This window comes from Schistocerca gregaria, chromosome 2, assembly GCF_023897955.1.
Source record: "Schistocerca gregaria isolate iqSchGreg1 chromosome 2, iqSchGreg1.2, whole genome shotgun sequence".
NCBI lineage: Eukaryota > Metazoa > Arthropoda > Insecta > Orthoptera > Acrididae > Schistocerca > Schistocerca gregaria.
In genome coordinates this window covers 212,438,212-212,462,609 of record NC_064921.1, presented here as the reverse complement: position 1 = coordinate 212,462,609, position 24,398 = coordinate 212,438,212, and the positions used below count along the sequence as shown (strand labels likewise).

The 24,398-nt window shown below is 43.1% G+C and overlaps 1 protein-coding gene across 1 annotated transcript in view; it reads right to left on the bottom strand.

Moving 5' to 3' along the window:
• LOC126335702 (Down syndrome cell adhesion molecule-like protein Dscam2) overlaps positions 1-24,398 on the bottom strand; it is a 1,471,118-nt gene that overhangs the window by 5,440 nt on the left and 1,441,280 nt on the right. The window contains exons 30-32 of the mRNA XM_049999160.1: positions 22,085-22,378; positions 14,224-14,385; positions 10,226-10,494 (exon numbers count right to left, since the gene is read on the bottom strand). Of these exons, the coding sequence (XP_049855117.1) occupies positions 10,226-10,494; positions 14,224-14,385; positions 22,085-22,378 (725 nt within the window). The remainder of the gene's footprint in view (positions 1-10,225; positions 10,495-14,223; positions 14,386-22,084; positions 22,379-24,398) is intronic.

Genomic DNA, 24,398 nt, shown 5'->3' with positions numbered 1-24,398 from the left:
CATTTTGCCACAATTCTTCCCAACACCATGGCAAAGTCGTCACTCGTCTTCTTACCCACATCTTACCTATTCCTTTCAAACCTTTGCGACGGAGGCCACAGCCGTGACACCAAGCATTGAAATCACGATTGTTATTTATGGGTGTTCGGAGAATACATTTCGGATACACTACTGCTCAGAATCGACATGAAAATTTTCTATTTTCTCACATTTCATAATCGAAAACGACAGTTTGCAATGTGACTAGCAGTAGAACGGCATTCTTGACACCCCTGGACAATGTTCACACTCCCTGGACGATTGAACTGTCCTCTGAAGACAATGTGGGGTTGCAACCTGATTACATGCGATCTCACTATGAGTGTAGCATCATCGCAAATTTTACTCTGCTTTTATGGGTAGACCCACTGGGGACCGCTCAAACCGATATGATGAAATCTGTTCGTGATATCGAACCGAAAAGATTGTTCATGCATTTTCATCCCTCTTTCCTAGTACCTTCAAGTGCCGTGTGCAACCGGTGGGGGAGGAGGATGACATGATACGCACATAAATAAAATGGTGATTCAACAATACCCTCTGTGCCACCAGGGCACTTTCGTTGAGCACTTAAATGTCACTCTACAGATACACATATACAACAATCCCTACCCACCAGCGAATTAGGCTACCCACTGCACACCAGCTGTCTATATGCGAAATATGAGTGAGTCGGGCGAGTTGTCTAACCCAACGGAGAGCAGGGGTTGGTAGTGGGGTATCCTTGTACAGGGACATATTTAAAGCACTCAACAAAGGTGTGAGATCGGCACTAAGTGTATTGCCCTTTTATTTACGTATGTGGCAACGTCACAAGTGCCACACGATGTGGCAAGAAAAACGTTTTGCATTACGTTCAGATTTCGTCGAACTGTTTTGAACGATAGCCGGTGTACCCATCCCGTACACCAGGCCAAAAATTGTGGTCATGTGACACTACATTAAAGAGAGATGTTGCTGAATGAGGTTGCTGCCCACAATTTCCACAGAGAAGGATTGAATCGTACATTGAGTGTGAACAGTGTTCACGTTTGTCAGGAACATCGTCCTGTTGCTCTTCGCACTGTAAACTGTCGTTGCCAATAGCGAAATGTATGGAAATTAAGGGCTCAGGGGAAGGAGCGGTTTTAGTCACGCCCTTTATCTACATCTACATCTACATCCATATTCCGCAAGCAACCTGACGGTGTGTAGCTGAGGGTACTTTGAGTACCTCTATTGGTTCTCCCTTCGATTCCAATCTCGTATTGTTTGTAGAAAGAAAGATAGTCGGTATGCCTCTGTGTGGGCTCTAATCTCTCTGATTTTATCCTCAATTTCTCTTCGCGAGATATACGTAGGAGGGAGCAATATACTGCTTGACTCTTCGGTGAAGATATGTTCTCGAAACTTTAACAAAAGCCCGTATCGAGCTACTGAGCGTCTCTCCTGCAGAGTCTTCCACTGGAGTTTATCTATCATCTCCGCGACGCTTTCGCGATTACTAAATGATCCTGTAACGAAGCGCGCTGCTCTCCGTTGGATCTTCTCTATCTCTTCTATCAACCCTATCTGGTACGGATTCCACACTGTTGAGCAGTATTCAAGCAGTGGGCGAACAAGCGTACTGTAACCTACTTTCTTTGTTTTCGGATTGCGTTTCCTTAGGATTCTTCCTTGACTCTCAGTGTGGCATCTGCTTTACCGACGATCAACTTTATATGATCATTCCAATTTAAATCGCTCCTAATGCCTGCTGCAGATAATTTATGGAATTAACTGCTTCCAGTTGATGACCTGCTATATTGTAGCTAAATGATAAAGGATCTTTCTTTCTATTTATTCGCAGCACATTACACTCGTCTACATTGAGATTCAGTTGCCATTCCCTGCACCATGCGTAAATTCGTTGCAGATACTCCTGCATTTCAGTACAGTTTTCCATTGTTACAACCTCTCGTTATACCACAGCATCATTCGCAAAAAGCCTCAGTGAACTTCCTATGTTATCCACAAGGTCGTTTTTGTTTGTTGTGGATAGCAGCGGTCCTACGATACTCCTCTGCGGCACACCTGAAATCACTCTTACTTCGGAATACTTCTCTCCATTGAGAATGACATGCTGCGATCTGTTATCTAGAAACTCTTCAATCCAATCACACAATTAGTCTGATAATCCATATGCTCTTACTTTGTTCATTAAACGACTGTGGGGAACTGTAGCAAACGCTTTGCGGAAGTCAAGAAACACGGCATCTACCTGGGAACCCTTGTCTATGGCCCTCTGAGTCTGGTGGACGAATAGCACGAGCTGGATTTCACACGATCGTCTTTTTCTAAACCCATGCTGATTCCTGCGGAGTAGATTTCTAGTCTCCAGAAAAGTCATTATACTCGACCATAATACGTGTTCCAAAATTCTACAACTGATCGACGTTAGAGATATAGGTCTATAGTACTGCACATCTGTTCGACGTCCCTTCTTAAAAACGGGGATGACCTGTGCCCTTTTTTAATCCTTCTTTGAAACGCTACGCTCTTCTAGAGACCTACGGTACACCGCTGCAAGAAAGGGGGGGGGGGGGGGGGCGCAAGTTCCTCCAAGTACTCTGTGTAGAATCAAACTGGTATCCCATCAGGTGAAGCGGCCTTTCCTCTTTAGGGCGATTTTAATTGTTTCTCTATCCCTTTGTCGTTTATTTCGATATCTACTATTTTGTCATCTGTGCGACAATCCAGAGAGGAAACTACAATGCAGTCTTCCTCTGTGAAACAGAGCCCTTCTCCATAATTAAAGGGAAAATCAACAGAGATTCCGCCCCTTGACCCTTACCTGTCAATAATCGTTTCAATCCCCCTCACTAAGGCACTAAAATATAAAGGATTAAATTATAATAGCCTCTGAGGCCTTCTCTTATCGATTCTGAGCAGTGGTGTGTGCAGTAGGTTTCGTTGGCCACCTATCGGAAATACCCATGATTTGAACACTGTATGTCTCAGTTCTGAGTTCCGTCGTCACAGAGGCGTCAAGAGAAGGGGTAAAATGTCGGTAAGGTTATGTGTGACATGTCTACTGTATCGTTTGACAGACTGTACACCTCGCATGAACTTATGATTTTTGACATTTTTTCTTTTTCTTTTTTCTTTTTGCAGCTCTAAATCTTGATTTTTCGGAGCTTCGCCGAGGCTGAGGGTAATATCGCTTGGTGTCACATTTTGCAGCATTACGAAGGATGGTTGCAAGCACCTTCATACCGCATTTCTAACTTCTGTATTACCGTGTAAGAAATTGATGAGGTTTCAAAGATGAGACCGTTTCAGTTTGTTATGTGGTGCACTTCGGTATTTGGAAGCATAGCTTAGGGCTGGGTTTCGTTCCCATTTAGCTACGTACAATTAACTCACATATTTGGTACACTATCTATTCCAACATGATAATACTAATTTTTCCAGTCCTCCCCCTGCCCTTTCACATTGCTGTACCTGGAAACAGAGCGGGGTCTGTCCTATTATCATTCCTTTACCTCCAACACAAAGCTGATGTCCCAAAACCTTATGTTCCCATATCCCTAACCCCATGTACCTGTTCCCTTATGTTCCCATGAACCTCAACGTTTATCCAACATCTCTTTCATCATAAAGATGTGTTCAATTCCGCCTGACAATTTTTCTACTTGATGTAATAAGTGGCAGTTCTCTGTCCGCTGCAGAGAACCCTTCTCCATAATTAAAGGAAAAATCAACAGCAATTGCGCCCCATGACCTTTACTTGTCGATAATCATTTCAGTCCGTCTCACTAAGGCAATAACATATGAACGATTACCACTCATTAAAGAACAAACTTGAAATTCCCACATATCAAGGAGAAAATCTATAATAAACCAAAATTATTATTAGCGTGAATATCAGCATTAAATCCCATGGCTGTTGTCCACAAATACAGTCCGTAATGTAAGGTTACATTGATTTCTACTCCTCTCGAGCTCTGCAATTCTCTTAAAATCTTTGATCCGACTGAAGTGGTGCAGTGGTTAATACACTAGATTCGCATCTGGTAGGAGTACGGTTCAAATCAGTGATCAGCCATTCATTTTTAGATTGCCTGTATATATTACGTTTTCAAGTCTACTTACTGGCACAGGCAATGTTATTTTATATGTAACTACTGATGTTCTGCAGACAGTCACTACCAGTAAAAGTATTTCTGACTAGCTTACTACTACAACTCCTAAACTATGAGTATAAAGCATACTCTATGTACCATTGTAAAATTCTGACATATGAACATAATTTCTCACTTATATATTGATGGCACAGCCGTAAGTAATGCAGCTGTTACCTGCGTAAGTTTAGGATTTTGTATTTATATCCACCACTGTCATACTTTGCAATCTTCAAAGCATTTATGCCACTTCAAGTCCCATTTTCTGTTTATGCATTTGTCCTTTTCTACCTGATCCACTGAGATTGTCATGAAACATACAGCTGTTTACTTGTCTGCAAAAATATGAATATATGCAGGCTTACTGAAGTAGACGATAACACACAACATACGAGAGAGCTGTAATGATACCATACATTGTGTTGACGATTGCTGTAGGTAGGACTTAATATATAATTGATTTAGTTGTCATTGCGTACCACATCTACCGCTGCCAACAATGAGATTGGTCAATGCCAAATCTCACTACTTCCACATACCTAGTGATGTTCAACAATATTCAAGATAATATGACTTAAAAATATTATCCTCTGATGAAGAATATCAACCAGTGTCTGTGGATCCTCGATTTGCAGACCACTGAGATTTTAACTTTACCTCAACCATGATTTTATCCTTGTGTTTTTCATTATTTACTTTATGTTTTATACTCATGATATAGCTACACTATGCTTTGTGTAACAATTCCTGGGATTAATCATAACAATGGAAATAAGCATTATAAGTGAACACTTGATTTCACATTCTAGTGCTCATAAGCACTACATTTCTTAACAAGTATGTAAAGACTTAGTAATGTTTTTCTGCAACTCTGAATGGTACAACTCATGTAGTTTTTATTGCCATGTACTTTGTAGACAGCGAGTTGCTCATACTATTGTATTTTTCGTAAATATCAGGCTACATTTTATTGTTTCGTAGTGCAGATGAGCACTATCATACCTTACTGTTTGTACATTCATGATTGCTAACCGCAGACGTTAGATGGTTAACGGAAATTATTCACAAGTTAACCATGGCACTACTATGTTTTTCAAAGAGCCAGATGCTGCCAAAGATTTGTACTTCTATATTAATTATTTCTCTTATACTACGTTTCCGAACTTTTGTCACCCTAAACTTACGTTTTGTCTAGAATTTGTTGTGTAATTACGGCTAATTTCCACAACAACTCTGCAAAATTCTTCAGAAGGAGTCAGCAGGGTTATTGAAGGTATACACAAAGAGTAAAATTTTATAAGAAAATTTTTTATTGAACCAGAAAACGGTAAAATGTAGTACCGACTGTATGGTAGCGTCGCTCCTCAATAGCGATCGCTGGTTACAGGTGTTAAGGGTAATGTGTTAGAGTAACTATAGATAGAGAGATGTAGGGAGGACTCCCAAGTGTACATACGTGTTGTATCTGAGGTGTGCTGGCTATATACTTACTAGCTATGTGCAGTAATGATTTTAATTTGCGAGATACGATATTGTAAGTAATTAAGGTAAAGAACGTTGTTTTGTTACCAATGCAATGGTAGTCGAGACAACATATAGCACTCACATTCAGTGATTTTGTAAAGCTAATTGTTAACGTATATATCTTGTGAGCATTTTCAATTTTCAGAGGGTCAGAACACAAGTTTTAGAGGTAGTACCATACTGTTACTTACCACAAGTCGGTACCGGTTGCCAGATCCATTTCATTGTTGACTAACTATTTTGCTCAACAAGTTATTGTCCGAGTCACACTCGACTTAATTGAAACGTATGCTAAGCAACAGCCTCGCTAACTATACAACTATACAATTTAAAGTACTAACAGAGAGCAGTGCGAAGAGCGTACCATTGCGCAGATAAAGGTAAGAAATTTTATTATTTCATGGATAGCCTTCATTAACCACAGGGATCATTATTTTCAAATTGATCAAATATTGTTTTATTACTAGGGGCAATTTCATATCAATAGTACTGCATCAGATTTAGTTTTTGTGTCACGTAAATTCGTGCAGTTTTGGTTTGGTTTAGTGTTATTGACTGTTTACATTTTCTCAGTCAGAAAAATACAATACAGGAAAAACTGCTTAACCGACGAATTAAAATACACGTTCACATGCCATTTCCATTTTAACAGATGTGTTGCAGGCTGCTGCCAGTTACGTAGTTTCAATGTTATTTCAAACGTACATGTTTGAACATCCTATAATGTGAGAACACGGTGGCCGTAAACAGCATTTGCGGTGAAGACACTGCCAGACAGGCGTCTCGGATGAGGCGACATAGTTGTATACCGCAATGTACGGCTGTGCTACGAGAATAAAGCTTTATTTGTCCTTGAACCAACTTACTACCTAGATGCAGGTTCACCTACGAATTACGATTGTTATATATCGAAATACAATCGGCTTAGGAAAACTACTTGAATTTCACATTTGTGTATCTTCCAAGATTTATGTTAGCTGCAACAGAAAGGTAGCTACTCATTCTTCAAAAATAAAAGAGTCTCATACGTTGCAAAAAGCAACTACTGTATTAAATATCTTAATGTTAGAAGAAACATTTGACAAATCTATTCCTGTACGTGGAAGTGTTCTTCTTAAAGGTAGATACATGATCTCGGACAATTGTCTGCCTACACCGCTCTAAATTATATCATATAGGATACATTCTTGAACTAAACATTTTATTTAAAATACTTTGTTGAGCACCTGTACAGCGCAAAATAAATATTCGTCTTAACAAAACGTCGTTTCATGGCAAAACTTAGATACTCAAAGACAGTGTTACCAGCTACTTGCAGTACACACTATCGACTTATTTAACACAGCAATGCAACTTCGTACACATGTAAGTGAAACAAATAATTAACTAAAATGATTTAGTAACCACCCAAATCACATAACATAAATTTTGTCTTACGAAAAAATAAATTTATCCTATATTTAAGCATATGTTCAGCCATGGACTGAAAGGCACAGTTGCAATCACCGTTCGGAAGTACGATGAACAAATGTAATTACAGTTGATGATATTGTAGAGTATGCACTGGCGATTCACGACACATATCGTCTGGGTTAATTGGGGCTTCGTCATAGACTGCATCTCTGAGTGCTCCCCAACGAAAGAAATCAAGCACAGTCAAATCGTGAGACCTAGCAGGCCATTTTACAACAGAATTTCACCCTGTCCAACGTCCAGGAAAGTTCTCATTCAGTATTTGTGTTGCAGCCCCGGGCGAGTGAGCTGGGCAACCATCATGTTACACCCTCGAATATCCAGTGGTACCTATTCTAGAAGAACCGGCAGAAAGTTCGTCAGAATGTGTGAGTACGAATGTCCGTTTAGAACGCCTGAGATGAATTAAGACCCCACAATGTAATTTCCTATGATTCCACGCTATACGATTACGCACTACGGCCGTTAATGTATCACACGACGAAGCCACTGTGGATTTTCGTCTGCCTAGTAGTAAATGATATGGAAACTTACATTAGCGGAGGACGATGGTTCAACCCCGCTTCCGCCCATCCTGATTTAAGTTTTCCGTGATTTCCCTTAGTCGCTCCAGGGAAATGCCGGGATGGTTTCTTTGAAAGGGCACGGCCGACTTTCTTCCCCATCTTCCCCTAATCCTATGAGACCGATGACCTCGCTGTCTGGTCTCCTCGCCAAACAACCCACCCACCATTTACATCAGCGTAGTTAGTAAACGTTGCTTCATCAGTAAAGAACGCACGATAGAAAGTCGTAGGGTCGTGTCCTAGTTGCTGAAGAGCAATCCAACAGAACTCTGTACGACGTTGGAAATCACAGTAGTTGAGTGGCAGATGTAGTAACAGATTATAGGATTGGAATTACCTCCATGCAGGAAGGGAATGACACTCGTATGACTGATTCCAAATTCCTTGGCAACGTGTCTCGTGCCAATGTGCAGATTCATTAGCGTCGTAAGCAGAACAGTTTCTTCATGTAATCTGTCTGTTGGTAGTCTCCCATGCTCTCCTCTTTTTGACGTTCGAGCAGCCTCTCCTACTGTCTTAATAACTCGTGCAATTGCCTGGCGCGTCGGATATTGGAGATCCAGATAGGTAGCGATATACCGCTGCATTGTTTTTACGGCATTTCTCCTACATTCACTACATAAAAGTATTATATACAACGTGTCCTCATTGGTGTACGTATCTGCAGGCAACGAAGCAGAAATGAGTGAGTGGCCTGCAGTGCAGGAAGCAAACAGGCAAATGTTTTGACGTTCTTCCTCAGTGTGGCACAGGAGCTCTGCTTGGCAGCATCTGCACCGCTAATGTCGATTCCAGACACTGTGCTCTCAAATTCTAGGATATACCTCAAATTTCTTCCGACAGATTTCAACAACGAAACTGTCTTCTCAAGAGCTATCGAATGTAGTTATAAATAAACATATACCGTTCTATTGTTTTAAAAAAAAGTACTTGGTTCTATAGCTCCGTTTATACCAGCGCTAAAAAAATTAACAAAAAAAAATACGTGCCCCTCCATGCTCTATTTGCAGAAAACCACTTTTCGGTATGTGTAACCGTTCTCGAATGAAAGGGGTGTCACATCTTATGTGACTCAGGTGTGTGTGTATGTGAGTGTGAGTCTGTGTGTGTGTGTGTGTGTGTGTGTGTGTGTGTGTGCAGTCTTGTAAGTGCAGACATTATTGGTGCCTGAAGACTGAAGACGCTGTACTGAACAACGTTACATCAGTATCCACATCATTTGCAAAGTAATAATTATAGTAATTATAGCTCTTAGGAGCTATATATTCTTAGGATGGCTTGTACGTCCAAGTACATCTGGCAAGATCAAGCCATTAATGTATATTTTCCGCTCGTCAAGTCAGATGTTGAAGTGTGAATGCATAGATGCAAAACTAGCCGTCTATACTGATAGTCGTAGTCTACTTAGTGGTGCAGTCGGACTGTGCACAAACTGGCAAGTAGTCACTCACGATTGTTACCCATGTTTTCTGTTTCGTTTTATATTTCTGTTCTGGGATTTTTCTTGACACCCGTCTCACTAAGTTACTGAACGGGCGCTGAAGACCTTGCTGTCGTGCGCCCAAAACCCCTCTACTATTACTACTACTACTACTACTACTACTACTACTACTCTCTCACACACATATATATGACAATCTGTATCGTGTAGCTAAGTGTTAAGGCATTCAGGGATCTTGCTAAAATTTCAATTTTTGGTGTTCCTCCGAAGAATAACGTTCGTCCTGAATGAATCTCCAAATTAAAACCTGACTTGTCAGAATTACACACATTGGCCTCTACAGTCAATACAATATTCGATTTCACAGTCTCCATAAATTCGTAAGCTTTCCTGTTCAATTCTTCTTTCTTCCCTATTAGCACTTAAGTGATGGATTTAATGATTTTTCCTTTAAACAATCCGATGCCTTACCTTAAAATTAAGATTCCATTTTGATGAAGCCTTAACAAATGTTGTGATAAATTAGCACTATCCCTCGATTTTAAAGCGTACCTCTTCACATCGGCAGTGGTTTGTCCACAGCATAAAAAAAATGTTCAAATGTGTGTGAAATCCTATGGGACTTAACTGATAAGGTCATCAGTCCCTAAGCTTACACATTACTTAACCTAAATTATCCTAAGGACAAACACACACATCTATGCCCGAGGGAGGACTCAAACCTCCGCCGGGACCAGTCCCAGTGGTTGCAAATGTAGCTGCAGTATGGCGAGTCTTGCGTTTGTATTTGTGAAAGTTATATTCGCCCTCCATTCTATTCTTTAGACTCCACTTACATCTGGCAACAGGCTCAGCTGACTAATTTACAGTTAAATTTGCATGCGTGGAGACACACGACTCGATCGACGATGCGTAAGGCTGCGCGGAGTTCGGGGACGACGTCACAGGTACCCCTGGGGAGCTTAAAGTGAGTAGGCGGAGCTCATGTCTTGTTGCTGCTGCAGGTGTAGAGCGGTGTGGGGAGGTAGGTGTAGGTCTACCTGCTGCCAGCGCAGGCGGCGCTCCTCGGCGAGGCGGAACGTGGCGTAGAGGTGGGCGGAGGAGGGCGTGGCGCTGCCGGCTCCGTGGCGCGCGGCCTGGTGGTGCAGCGGCTGCAGCGCCAGCTGCGTCCTCTGCTGCTGCTGCTGCTGCAGGTCGCTGTGGCTGCGGCAGTGGCGCGACAGCACGCCGTTCCCGCTCACGTAGCCCGCCTTCTCCCTGAGGCCCGCCACGTCCTCCCCCTCTGCCGACGCTGACTCTTTCCTCCCTGCTGTGAGCCAGACAGACAACGTGATTCTCCACCGTTATAGTCTGGAATGTGCAGCTGAAATTGTCACACAAAATAGGAACCAAATGTTTTTCACAGGTGAGCGACAATTACACTACTGGTCATAAAAATTGCTACACACCGAAGATGACATGCTACAGACGCGAAATTTAACCGACAGGAAGAAGATGCTGTGACATGCAAATGATTAGTTTTTCAGAGCATACATACAAGGTTACCGAGCGAGGTGGCGCAGAGGTTAGCACACTGGAATCGCATTCGGGAGGACGACGGTTCAATCCCGTCTCCAGCCATCCTGATTTAGGTTTACCGTGATTTCCCTAAATCGTTTCAGGCAAATGCCGGGATGGTTCCTTTGAAAGGGCACGGCCGATTTCCTTCCCAATACTTCCCTAACCCGAGATTGCGCTCCGTCTCTAATGACCTCGTTGTCGACGGGACGTTAAACACTAGCCACCACCACCACCACCACCACCACCATACAAGGTTGGCGCCGGTGGCGACACCTACAACGTGCTCACATGAGGAAAGTTTCCAACCGACTTCTCATACACAAACAGCAGTTGACGGGCGTTGCCTGGTGAAACGTTGTTGTGACGCCGCGTTTAAGGAGGAGAAATGCGTATTATCACGTTTCCGACTTTGATAAAGGTAGCCTATGGCGATTGAGGTTTATCGTATCGCCGCATTGCTACTCGCGTTGGTCGAGATCCAGTGACTGCTGGCAGAATATGGAGTCGGCAGCTTCGGGAGAGTAATACGGAACGCCGTGCTGAATCCCAACGGCCTCGTATCACTAGCTGTCGAGATGGCAGGCACCTTATCCGCATGGCTGTAACGGATCGTGCAGCCACGTCTCGATCCCTGAGTCGACAGATGGGGACGTTTGCAAGACAATAACCATCTGCACGAACAGTTCGACGACGTTTGCAGCAGCATGGACTATCAGCTTGCAGACCATGGCTGCGGTTGCCCTTGACGCTGCATCACAGGTAGGAGCGCCTGCGATAGTGTACTCACGGACGAATCTGGGTGCACGAATGGCAAAACGTCATTTCTTCTGATGAATCCAGGTTCTCTTTACAGCATCATGAAGGTCGCATCCGTGTTTGGCGACATCGAGGTGAACGCACATTGGAAGCGTGTATTCCTCATCGCCAATCTGGCGTATCACCCGGTGTGATGGTATGGGGTGCCATTGGTTAAACGTCTCAGTCACCTCTTGTTCGCATTGACGACAGTTTCAAAAACATATATAGAAATAGATGGAATGAGAGTAAAGGAACTGATTAAGAGCGAGAATTAACACAAACAGCACTAATACCATAGGGAAAAAATAGTGCAGAAGACACAAAAAAGGTGGTGTGAATAAGACTGATCCTCAAAGATATAAAATGCTTCACATTGGTCCCTGAAAAAGAAAAGGATCATGATGATGAAATGATTAATGAACTGTGTATTTAAATGAAGATTTTGTGTGCGGGAACCAAATAGTTATACAGGTGTGAAGGGAAACAAAGAAACAAACTGTAGAGTTAAAAATGAATTTACTTTTGAACTAAAAGCCCACATAATCTACTTTTCTTTAGCATTTTTTTAACGTACGTAGATTTTATTTAGCTTTGACCCTTAATTTCAGAGCGTCTCGCGCCACGCCATCCATTTTTGTGAACATGGTCAGCACGTTTTGAGCGACATGGACAGTGACAGCGGCGTTGGGAGCTTTGTAATGTTCTCAGCAACGTGCGGCTATGACCATTCTACAGAGAGTTTAAAAGAGATTGATCTGAGTTCTGGGTAGTGAATGAATGATGTTGGAAACCTGTGGTAAGTTTTAATCTCGCCACAGAAGAAAATAATATTTATTTCTAGAAGACAATCCTATTTACTATGGTTATATTTTTACGTTAAAGCACACATTGCCGTGGGGTACTTTTGAAAATTACTTTTAACTTAAAGGTTTTCATTATGTTTCACTAATGTAGAATTAGCCTGCCAATTCACGAGCGAGTAACAATCAAATAATATTATAACTCGCCTCATATTTTTGCGAGCAAGTCTATGGTTACCTACTGCATTCACTGCTACTACAGTGTGGCGCCTTAAGACACTTATATTTATTCACATAGGAGGTACACAGAATGAGTTTTTCAGATCCCAATGTTAAAAAATAAATTCATGCGCCCCTTTAAAAGGTGCAACGCCATACTATCCAGGAAAATCACCTCTAAGTTGTTGCTGAATTGCACTTTCTCAAAGAGAGAACTCAGAAAGCCTTTTGTTGCTGTGTTATCATCTATACTCGATGGACTTTGCGTAATGAACGGTCCAGCGTCCTAGGTGCTGCAGGAGGCGATCTGACGGCAGCCACATGGACCGGCAACTTACAGCTCTCTCGAAGTGAAATTTTCAGTCTCGGTCGTAAGATAACATTTACTGGAAGTTCGTATTGATTTACTAGTGAAACTTAGCTCTCGTGTCTGTGTCAGTTTTCTCTCTCAGTTTCAGGGTTTAAAGAAGTTCTTTATTCAGTTCTATTAACTTGGTCATTAGCCGTGTTGCATATTCCCTGTTCACTGGGTTTGAGATTTTTTTACGTTTGTAAAATTCGTGATTTTACCTTTTAATTATTTCAGGGGGAATTCCCTGTATTAACATGTATATTTTCAAAGTAGATTCTCGAGGGTTGTGAAGCCTGGGGACTGATTCAAGGAGTCATGGTTTGTAATTCCTATTCACCAAGTGTTCCCTTGGAGGGGTACGCTTCATCATTTATTTGTTCTATCTGTTTGATTCAAATAGGCACCTGTCTCTGCAATTTTGATGTAATGTCTACCGAACGTGTTTGGGGAGATTTTAGTAATTATATTTTTATACTCCTGTAACAGTCATTTAAGATCTATCTCTTTCAGACAGTTTTTTGGCAGTAGCATTTGCTGCCTTACTTTATCATGTTTTTGTGGTTATAGCCCTGATATCATAAGAATATGGCGAATGTTGTTCATGTAATTTGTATTTCTGCTGCCTAAATATCACCTGTGTGGTGTTTGTTAGCATTGTGAAGCGCGAGCCCGATATTTCTGCGGCTGCGGGCAGCGACGGCCTGTTGATGTTGTGTCCCCTGCACGTGGCTTCCGGTTGTGTTTGAGGGGTGTCTGCTATTGCTGTAGTGGAACCGTTCACATTGGCTGCTTGCCTTCTTTAAATTAAGTTACGGCTTTCTATTCTTAAGGCTCTGATATACTTGCATTAACTTGTATACCTGCTGCATAAAGAGAGATGTCGCAGTTAAATTTTCAGGTAGCTCCTTTGCCTGCTCAAATATTTGCATATATATGCTTGACGTGACGATGAAAATTTTAATGTAATTTCCCATCTGATAGCCAGCTTCTTACATTTTTATTTCTAATTATAGCTCACTATTCTTTGCTTCAGTTTAATGTCATTGTATCAAATAAATGGTTCAAATGGCTCTGAGTACTATGGGACTTAACATCTGAGGTCATTAGTCCTCTAGAAGTTAGAGCTACTTAAACCTAACTAACCTAAGGACATCACACACATCCATGCCCGAGGCAGGATTCGAACCTGCGACCGTAGCGGTCGCGCGGTTCCAGACTGAAGCGCCTAGAACCGCTCGACCACCGTGGCTGGCTCAGAACAAATGTTGCACAATTTAAATATCTAAAATATACAGCCTTTTTGTCTTACCTGGGAACCTTTCTCGTTTCCTACGTAAGTACGAGAAGAGCACCACTCCAGCGACGATAAAAGCCACGAGGACAGCTATAAGAGTAACAATGATGGCGGGATTTCTCCAGAAATGGCCGTTTCTCCAGCCAGCCTGTACAATTAGCTCTGGAGCGACGACACCTACAAAATAATAATCCAGATGTATATGCTTATGACAGAAACCTCTATTATTTTAATGACAGGTCGTACATATTTATTTAATTCTATTTCTCTTATGTTTCATTGGTTTATAAACAATTGGTACATAATATTTTTCTTAGACGTTCTTAACGTATCTAAAAGATGCTGAATGTTTTGTGAAGCTGTGCAACGCGCTTAGGCGGGTATTGTTTTTAATCAAGTAGTGTGCGACTTTTAGAGAAGAAGAACGTTTCCTTTTATGTGTGTGGGAGGTGCAATCGGAGAAATAATTGTGAGTCTTAAGTTTAAGAATGTTGCGATGAAAACCGACTTAGGATTTTCTATGACTATCGGAACAATTACTAATATCTAGCTTGTTTACAGCAAACATTTTATAGAGCGCACATGGTGGCATGTCGATGAGCAACTTAACATCCGATCTTATAAGTAATTAAATTATAAATTAATATGTAGAATGCCATTTAAAACATAGAAGAGAGGGACAAGGGTAGAGACGTCATAATGCTTTATTACACAAAGAAAAGCTTGGATGTCACACACTCTACGAATTATGATTATAGAGGGACAATTGGAAACCTGTGGTAAGCCGAGTAAATATGCATTCAGTATGATGTAGTTGTAGTAAATATGGATGATTTACACTGATCTAAATGTCTTCATTTAATTCTGCCTCTTCGATCCTTAAATTACTTTTCGCTGTCTTTAATTCATTTCATAAGAACTAAAGAGTTCTCATGTCCACTTGAGTGTCAGTCCGTCTGTTTCAATAAATAAACTGTGGGAAACTCTTTTTATTCTATATGTTAAATTTGTCAAAGCTGCTCATCGTGACAGAAATTTGACTTTCCTCATGAAAATTTAAGATTTACTGGTTTCATTGTGATAAAGTAATTGCACATGTTACGCAAACTTTAACTTTTGTCAGGCACAACAAAATGGCTTTATTGGCACTATTATCATTCGTTGATTACTGCATATTGATAATGATTTTACTCATGCGGTTCACAAGTCCCTCTTCTGATTCTCCTTACTTCTGTGTATTGCCATTAACTTTCTCACGATGATGCTGCGAGGTATTTTTCTTTCTGTAGCAACCCAGAAACCACCATAAAAGCCTGAGAAGGGCAGCGCATCGCTCAATTTTTCATTTCACACGACATATGTTGCAATATCCCCTACCAATTTGAAACGAGCTACACTTAACTACTTTTCATCAGTCCCGTTCCCTAGTTTCTATCCATGAAGATAAAAAATATCTTCCACCAATGAGGGCGTACCAGCATCTAGGATAGGTGAAGACATGCCCGAAGATGACCCTTCTCATAATTCACCATTCAAACGATTCACATCCCTACGCAAAGCATGTCAGCTCTAGTCTTAGCTGTCTCATTTAGTAGATGATGAAAACAAAGTCGTCAGCAATTACTTGCTAACTCGCGCTGAATGCGAACATTTCCAGCTCCAGAAAGTATTCCGACACTAATATTTTAACAGTTGTACTGAAGGTTATGTATCAGCGAGAGAATTCTCTCCTGGTGGTTAGACGAGGAGCGGTAGACGAAAGCAGCCAATCAGTTGCTAGAACCTTTCATTGAGAGATACGAACAGACATGGTTCAGAGCATCTCACACAGAAGACTGGAGACGACGTGACGTGATCCCCGGTTCTCGGCTTGGTATTATGGATGCGCTGATGCACGTGTTCCCCATAGTGGTATACCGTTGTCCGATTAACATCGCACGATGGTGAATGACGGCGGATGTTTTCTGGATGGCGACGTGGCAGCGACACGAAGTGAGCTCGGTTTAGACACTCACACGGCAGTCGTTGATTTGCGGCGCAGTGGAGACATTGTCCTAGCTGTGGTTACGAGTGACACAGGCTGACGGTAGTCAGATGCCCCAGCTGTGACGGTACTAAGAACGGCTGGTCCTTGAGGTTTAAATTCCCAATTCCATATGCTGTCAGATACAGGAAAGCCCATACATCAAGCAGGTAACGAAACGTCTGGAGCTGTGTCGAAGGACAGGTGTGGCGTAACCATTATTTCGTCAGAGGATGCAGCAGCTGCCCGCGTCATCGTCCTCTGGAATACTCACAGAAGCGCTGGCTGCGGAAGTGATAACGCTTGTGATGTTGCTAAGCTGACAGAGCATTCGCTAGCGAACTGCTGCCTAGGTTGTTCGTTCCTGAGCCAGTGTCCCGGCCGGCAGATTCCGCCGGTACAAAAATGGCTCTGAGCACAATGGAACGTAACATCTCAGGTCATCACTCCCCTAGAACTTAGAACTACTTAAACCTAACTAACCTAAGGACACCACACACATCCATGCCCGAGGCAGGATTCGAACCTACGACCGTAGCGGTCTCGCGGTTCCGGACTGCAGCGCCTAGAACCGCTCGGCCACCCCAGCCGGCGCCGCCGGTACAGGTGGCTGGAATTAAAGCAGCACTTCCAGACCAAGAGGGAATGTTTAGAAAGTGGTTAAGGCACATGTTAACAACCGAACACACGAGGGCGTCTCGAGCCTGTGCGGACCTGTCGGACATGAACACCAAGAACATGCTGAATGTATCTTGTAAAGGTAGACACTGTAGCGAGATAATGCATACTTTTGGTGTCAGCGATGAGGTTTTTCTTATTTAACCCGACAGGATACCATGCCCGTAGTCGTTGATGATCGAACATGTAGAGGAAAAAGTAAAATTAACACGGAACTAAAACCATCATCCTGGCTGCACTGTGTGGGTCACAGTTTGTTTTATGGCCACACAATAGGGAAGAACTACATAAATTCGACGACTTCATGAACAACATGTATCTGAATATGAGATTCGCAGCGGAGACGGTGAGATTTTAGATGTGTTGATTTATAGAAGAAATGACAATGCTCTAGATCACAAAGTTTATAGGAAAACTACCGGCATGGGAATATATCTAGATGCCGCATTGTTCGACTAAACTGGTCGACAAACAAACTGCTCCACTCCGCATCAGCGACAGAGGTTGCTACTTCTTTATGGAAACATTGATCGTCAACAGGTACCGTGACGTTTAGATACATAAGGCATTCAAAGGTAGAGGTAATACTAATAATTCCAACAACAGGAACTAGGGGTCTCCCACACATTCTGTAAGTTTACCTTCGAGTTTTTAGTCAACCTCCCGCAAGCAACGGACATGCCTGACCACATACAAACTAAGGTGTTTTAAGAACATTCGGATGCCAACCACAGAAAGCAGTGTTTACAGAAGAAAAGTAGAAATATCGAAGAATGAATACAGTTTCAGTGGAGACGATGGCTACAGGATTCCGTTCTCGTGGCTAGCCGATACCGTGGACGTAGACACCCAGCCATAGCAGACAGGGAACACAAGAAACTGCCGATAAGCAACCGAGGCGCCACAAAAACAATAAAATTTTCGATTCCACCTCTATTTCAGTACCTGATTTAAGAACACTGACAGCGCTCGAGTATCCACCTTACCTGTGACTCGTTCCACTGCATCCATCTCCATTATTAAATATTCATTCCTCAGTCGATCTAGCCGAGTCGTTCTTATGTTCCGCCGTAACCCGTTCATTTCATAAGGCCTCTGTTTCCCTTTTTGTCTCTCGTTCAGTGTCCAATATCCTGAACCACATGTCAAACAGGCTTCAATCACAGCATTTGACAGTACTTTCTTTGTTTGTCTGGAAACGTGTCGGCTCTAAGACACACGATTTAATGATCTAATAGCCAACCTCGCTCGACTGTTCCTGTGGGGTATGTCCACTTCACACTGACTAGTGTAATCAATTGGTTAACTTAGATACTTGGACACTTCCACATATTTTACACTGCCAAACTCAAAATGCAAATCCTCTTCCTTTCCTTTGCCAATAACAAGGTATCACTGTATCCTTACTGACTCTTAGTCTCCATGGTTTATAGGTACCTATTAGCCAACTCATTTGATACATGGTAATATGGTTATCCAGAAATGGTTCAAGTGGCTCTGAACACTATGGGACTTAACATCTGAGGTCATCAATCCCTTAGAACTTAGATCTACTTAAACCTAACTAACCTAAGGGCATCACACACTTCCATGCCCGAGGCAGGACTCGAACCTGCGACCGTAGGAGTCGCGCGGTTGCGGACTGAAGTGCCTACAACCGCTCGGTCACCGCGGCCGGCAGTTATCCAGAGCTGCAAGCAGTTTATCGTCTGCGAACAGTAATGAGTATATACTTTGGTGCTGCACTGTCACACCAAACCTTCTGCTCTTTCTATTTCACTAAGCACGAACGACTTCTAAATAGTACATAAGGAGGCTTAGTGACACAGAACATCCTTGTTTTAATGCTTTACTTATCTTAAAACTTTCTGTATCTTAGATATTCAGAATTGCCTCACCCTGACGGCACAACCTTTTCATCAACTCTATTACTGCACAGTCCACTCCAGTCTTTTCAGTTGTTGTCCGTATTAATCTCCTTGGCACAGAACCCTAGACCTCTCCTACATCCACAAACATCAAATGGGGCTCTTGATATTTATGTTATCAACACTGTTTTGCCCTGTGATACAACAAGTTGGATAACCTACTCCAATCTGTTCTTTACTATACTGTTGAAGAACATACTCACCGAAGGCATTACACTTATTCCTTTTTTTTCTGCACGATTTTTCACACTAGAAAGTAAATCAAATACTACATTGCTGAGGAAGCTGACTGTTCGTCACTTAATGTAAAGAGTGATTTCTTTAGGCCTTACATTTTTAGGTTCCAGAAGAGGAAGGGTAAACAAGTAACGTTTTTGTTCTGCATGCTGGAATTCCGACTGAGACATGTTTATTTGTCGATTGTCATTTTTTAATTGTAATTCACTGTTGTTATTTGAGTTTTAATATGGCCATTTTGTCATTTGGAGATAGTGAGTGGAGTTATGGTGCTGGAAAATGGAGTCACAACTCGAGAAATCGGAACATCTACAACGTACTGTTGAGTTTGAGTTCAATACAGTGGTAAGAGCTGCGGAGACCGCCAGATACATTTGTAGTGTGTATGGGAATAATACCACGGAAGGAAAATTGTTTTCTCGTTTTCAGGAGGATCGTTTTGATACTAGTGACTCTTCACATTCAGGAATACCTTCGGAATGTGATGAAGATCGTGTAAGCGTATGAATCGTCAATGATCCACATCAGCGTACTCGAGAACTAGCAACTGTAATGAACTACTTACATTCCCCGAACGTCAAACATTTACACGCAATGGGGAAGGTTCAAAAACCGGTTGTATCGATGCCGCATGCTCTAAGTCAAAGTCAGCGGGGGGCCGTATGTGCATCTCGCCTTGCTCATCATCAACTAGCCAGTGACCAACACCAACCGCTCGTGTCCTGTGTCGTTACTTGTGACAAGAAATGGTGTCTGTACGTTAACATAAGTAGAAGAAAGAAAATGTGAGCCCAAACCAAGCAGGAACTCCCAGTACAAAAATCTACACATCTACGTGCATCAGCAAAAAAAGAAAAAGAAAAATTTGTGTATCTGGTGGAACAGCGACGGTGTGGTTTAGTACGAATTTCTTTCAAGAAGTGCAACCGTCAGTATTGACATTTTTTGTCACTAACTTAGACGTCTCGCACACGCAGTCCAAGAACAATGTCCAGGAAGACCACGTCAAGTGATGTTATTGCACAGTAACGCCGACCGGCGCTTTGTTAGACTGACAGGAAACACTGTAGAAGAGTTGAGTTGGAAAGTTGTTCTGCATCATTCCTATGCACCTGATCTTGGTCCCGCAGATTTTCCATTTTCCGCTCTCTCTGGAACAACCTTCAAAGATTATACGTGAATTGAAAGAGGAGAGGAAAAGAAAGGAAAGGAAAGGGGAAGATCACTGCAGTCAGCTGCATCGGGACATAACGCGGAATCAGCGATGTCGAGTGAGAATGTGTACCGGACCGGAATTTGCTTACTAGGCAGGTGCTTTAACACTACGTTATCCGGGACACAGCGTGATCACAACTTCACGGAATCCCCATCGAGTGCAACCTACCTGCATTCCTTGTCCATTTCCTGCAATTTCGTTCTCTGAGATACCAACAGGAGGTCAGACGTACTTGTGCATCCGCACAGAAGAAGGTGAATCTAGCCGGCCGGAGTGGCCGAGTGGTTCTAGGTTCTACAGTCTTGAACCGCGCGACAGCTACGGTCGCAGGTTCGAATTCTGCCTCTGGCATACATCTACATCCATACTCAGCAAGCTCACCTGACTGTGTGTGGCGGAGGGTACCCTTGAGTACCTGTATCGGTTCTCCCTTCTATTCCAGTCTCGTATTGTTCGTGGAAAGAAAGATTGTCGGTATGCCTCTGTGTGGACTCTAATCTCTCCGATTTTATCCTCATGTTCTCTTAGCGAGATATACGTAGGAGGGAACAATGTACTGATTGACTCCTCGGTGAAGGTATGTTCTCGAAACTTCAACAAAAGCCCGTACCGAGCTACTAAGCGCCTCTCCAGCAGAGTCTTCCACTGGAGTTTATCAATCATCTCCGTAACGCTTTCATTACTAAATGATCCTGTAACGAATCGGGCTGCTCTCCGTTGGATCTTCTCTATCTCTTCTATCAACCCTATCTGGTACGAATCCCACACTGCTGAGCAGTATTCAAGCAGTGGGTGAACAAGCGTACTGTAACTTATTTCCTTTGTTTTCGGATTGCATTTCCTTAGAATTCTTCCAATAAATCTCAGTCTGGAATCTGCTGTACCGACGATCAACTGTCTATGATCATTCCATTTTAAATCTCTCATCCCAGATAATTTATTGAATTAACTGCTTCCAGTTGCTGACCTGCTATTTTGTAGCTAAATGATAAGGCATCTATCGCTCTATATATTCGCAGCACATTACACTTGTCTACATTGAGATTCAATTGCCATTCCCTGCACCATGTGTCAATTCGCTGCAGATCCTCCTGCATTTCAGAACATTTTTCCATTGCTACATCCTCTCGATACGCCACAGCATTATCTGCAAAAAGCCTCAGTGAACTTCCGATGACATCCACAAGGTCATTTATGTATATTGTGAATAGCAATGGTCCTATGACACTCCCCTGCGGCACACCTGAAATCACTCTTACTTCGGAAGACTTCTCTCCATTGAGAATGACGTGCTGCGTTCTGTAATGTGTGTGATGTCCTTAGGTTAGTTAGGTTTAAGTAGTTCTACGTTCTGGGGGACCGATGACCTCAGAAGTTAAGTCCCATAGTGCTCAGAGGCATTTGAACCATTTGAAGTTGAATCTAATAATCACATAGCAATAAATTGTATGAACGCGTGGTATCTATTCTTTCGGAACCTGTTCGGATGAAAATGCACTCTGAAATGGCCTAGACTTGCCAGAACTACAGTCGTTAGGGCGAAAAGTTATCCTAGCGTCGGCACACTGTTATAAATAGTGCAGGAGAATATATTATTGATGACGAAAGTCTCTGGTACGCGTATCAGTTGTGAATATTTAACTTGCAGAGGAACGCTACCAGCTTGTGCATCAGATTAATGAATTCATGGGCCTAAATCTAATTTTTGAAGGGGCATTTCATCCTAGGGCAAATTCTGGATACACATTTGCGTGTAATGCGAATGTAATAAAAGAGCTGAAGTTTACAACTGACCTGTCTCGTCGTCGAGAGTGACGAAGTCGTAGAGGGCGACGGTGGAGCCGGCGCTGTTGTGCGCCGTGAGGCGCAGCAGGTAGCGCGTGGCGGGCCGCAGGTCGAGAACGGAGAAGGGCGCGTCGGCGTGCGGCACGCTGTTGGACACGAGCGTCCAGCCGGCGCGGTCCCACCGCCGGTACTCCACCACCAGCGTCGAGATGGAGCAGCCGCCCGTGCGCCACGCCGACACCACCAGCGACACGCGCGTCGCGTTCACCACCAGCAGCTCCGACTGCGGTGGCGCCTCCGGCGCTGCGGGAAGCACGGCGAGATCCTTCAGTCTCTGACTGTCGCACTGTACTACTGGCCATTAAAATTGCTACACCAAGAAGAAACGCAGATGATAAACGGGTATTCATAGGACCAATATATTAACTACAACTGACATGTGATTACATTTTCACGCAGTTTTGGTGCGTAGATCCTGAGAAATCAGTACCCAGAACAACCACCTCTGGCCGTAATAACGGCCTTGATACGCCTGGGCATTGAGTCAAACAGAGCTTGGATGGCGTGTACAGATACAGCTACCCATGCAGCTTCAACACGATACCACAGCTCATCAAGAGTAGTGACTGGCGTATTGTCACGAGCCAGCTGCTCGGCCACCATTGACCAGATGTTTTCAGTTGGTAAGAGACCTGGAGAATGTTCTGGCCAGGGGAGCAGTCGAACATTCTCTGTATCCAGAAAGGCCCGTACATGACCTGCCTCATGCAACATCCTCTGAAATGTACGGTTTCGCAGGGATCGAATGAAGGGTAGAACCACGGGTCGTAACACACCTGAAATGTAACGTCCATTGTTGAAAGTGCCGTCAATGCGAGAAACGGGTGACCGAGACGTGTAACCAACGGCACCCCACACCATCATGGCGGGTGATACGCCAGAACTGCGTTGACGAATACACGCATCCAATGTGCGTTCACCGCGATGTCGCCAAACACGGATGCGACCATCAAGACGCTGTAAACAGAACCTGAATTCATCCGAAAAAATCACATCGCAGGCTCTCCTGTCTGTGATGCAGCGTCAAGGGTAACCGCAGCCATGATCTCCGAGGTGATAGTCCATGCTGCTGCAAACGTCTTCGAACTGTTCGTGCAGATGGTTGTTGTCTTGCAAACGTTCCCATCTGTTGACTCAGGGATCGAGACGTGGCTGCATGATCCGCTAGCCATGCGGATAAGATGCCTATCATCTCGGCTGCTAGTGATATGAGGCCTTGGAATCCAGCACGGCGTTCCGTATTACTCTCCTGAACCCACCGATTCCATATTCTGCTAACTGTCATTGGTTCTCGACCAACGCGAGCAGCATTGACGCGGTACGATGAACCGCAATCGCGATACACTATAATCCGACCTTTATCAAAGTCGGAAACGTGATGGTACACATTTCTCCTCCTTACACGAGGCATCACAACAACGATTTACCAGGCAACGCCGGTCAGCTGCTGTTAGTGTATGAGAAATCGGTTGGGAACTTTCCTCATGTCAGCACGTTGTAGGTGTTGCCACCGGCGCCAAGCTTTTGTGAATGCTCTGAAAAGCTAATCATTTGCATATCACATCTTCTTCTTGTCGGTTACATGTCGCGCCTGTAGCATGTTATTTTGGTGGTGAAGCAATTTTAATGGCCAGTAGTGTATTTACCGCTCATCTTTGAAAATCTGTTGATTCCTATTTTGTGTGATAATTTCAGCTTTACACTCCTAACTATAACGGTGGAGAATCACGTTGTCTGATTTGGTGATTTGTAAGCTGCGTAACCTTCTCAATATCTTGACGGCGCGGATGATGGTAGTCTGTCCGTCAATTCGTCGCCGTTTTGAGTGGCTTTAGCTCCGGGCTATCTTGTGCATTCTTATCAAGTATTATTTAGTGTTATGATGCAACTGATTATAGAAGCCTGGTACTCTACTCTGCCTCTGCATTGATAAGCCTGCATAATGTTGCCTTGAGGAGCCTATAAACGATAATGGTTGCTAATGTTTATAAGTTGTCCTCCCTGATTAAGCTGGATCTGGTAAGTGCTGAATTGGTTCTCCTCTCTGGGGTCCTGTTGATATCTTGCTTTAATAAGATACTTTGTTAGAATCTATGGTACACTTCTTTAGTCTGTTGTGGATTAAAAGGCTGTTGCCATTTTGGGGAAAATGGTTTGGTTCTTCGAGCCCACTTCCAAGCAAATTTTAAAGGGGTTACTGCGTTGTCCCACGTATATTAAGCTGTACTCGTGTACCTCAAAATTAGATATGCTTTAGGCTACT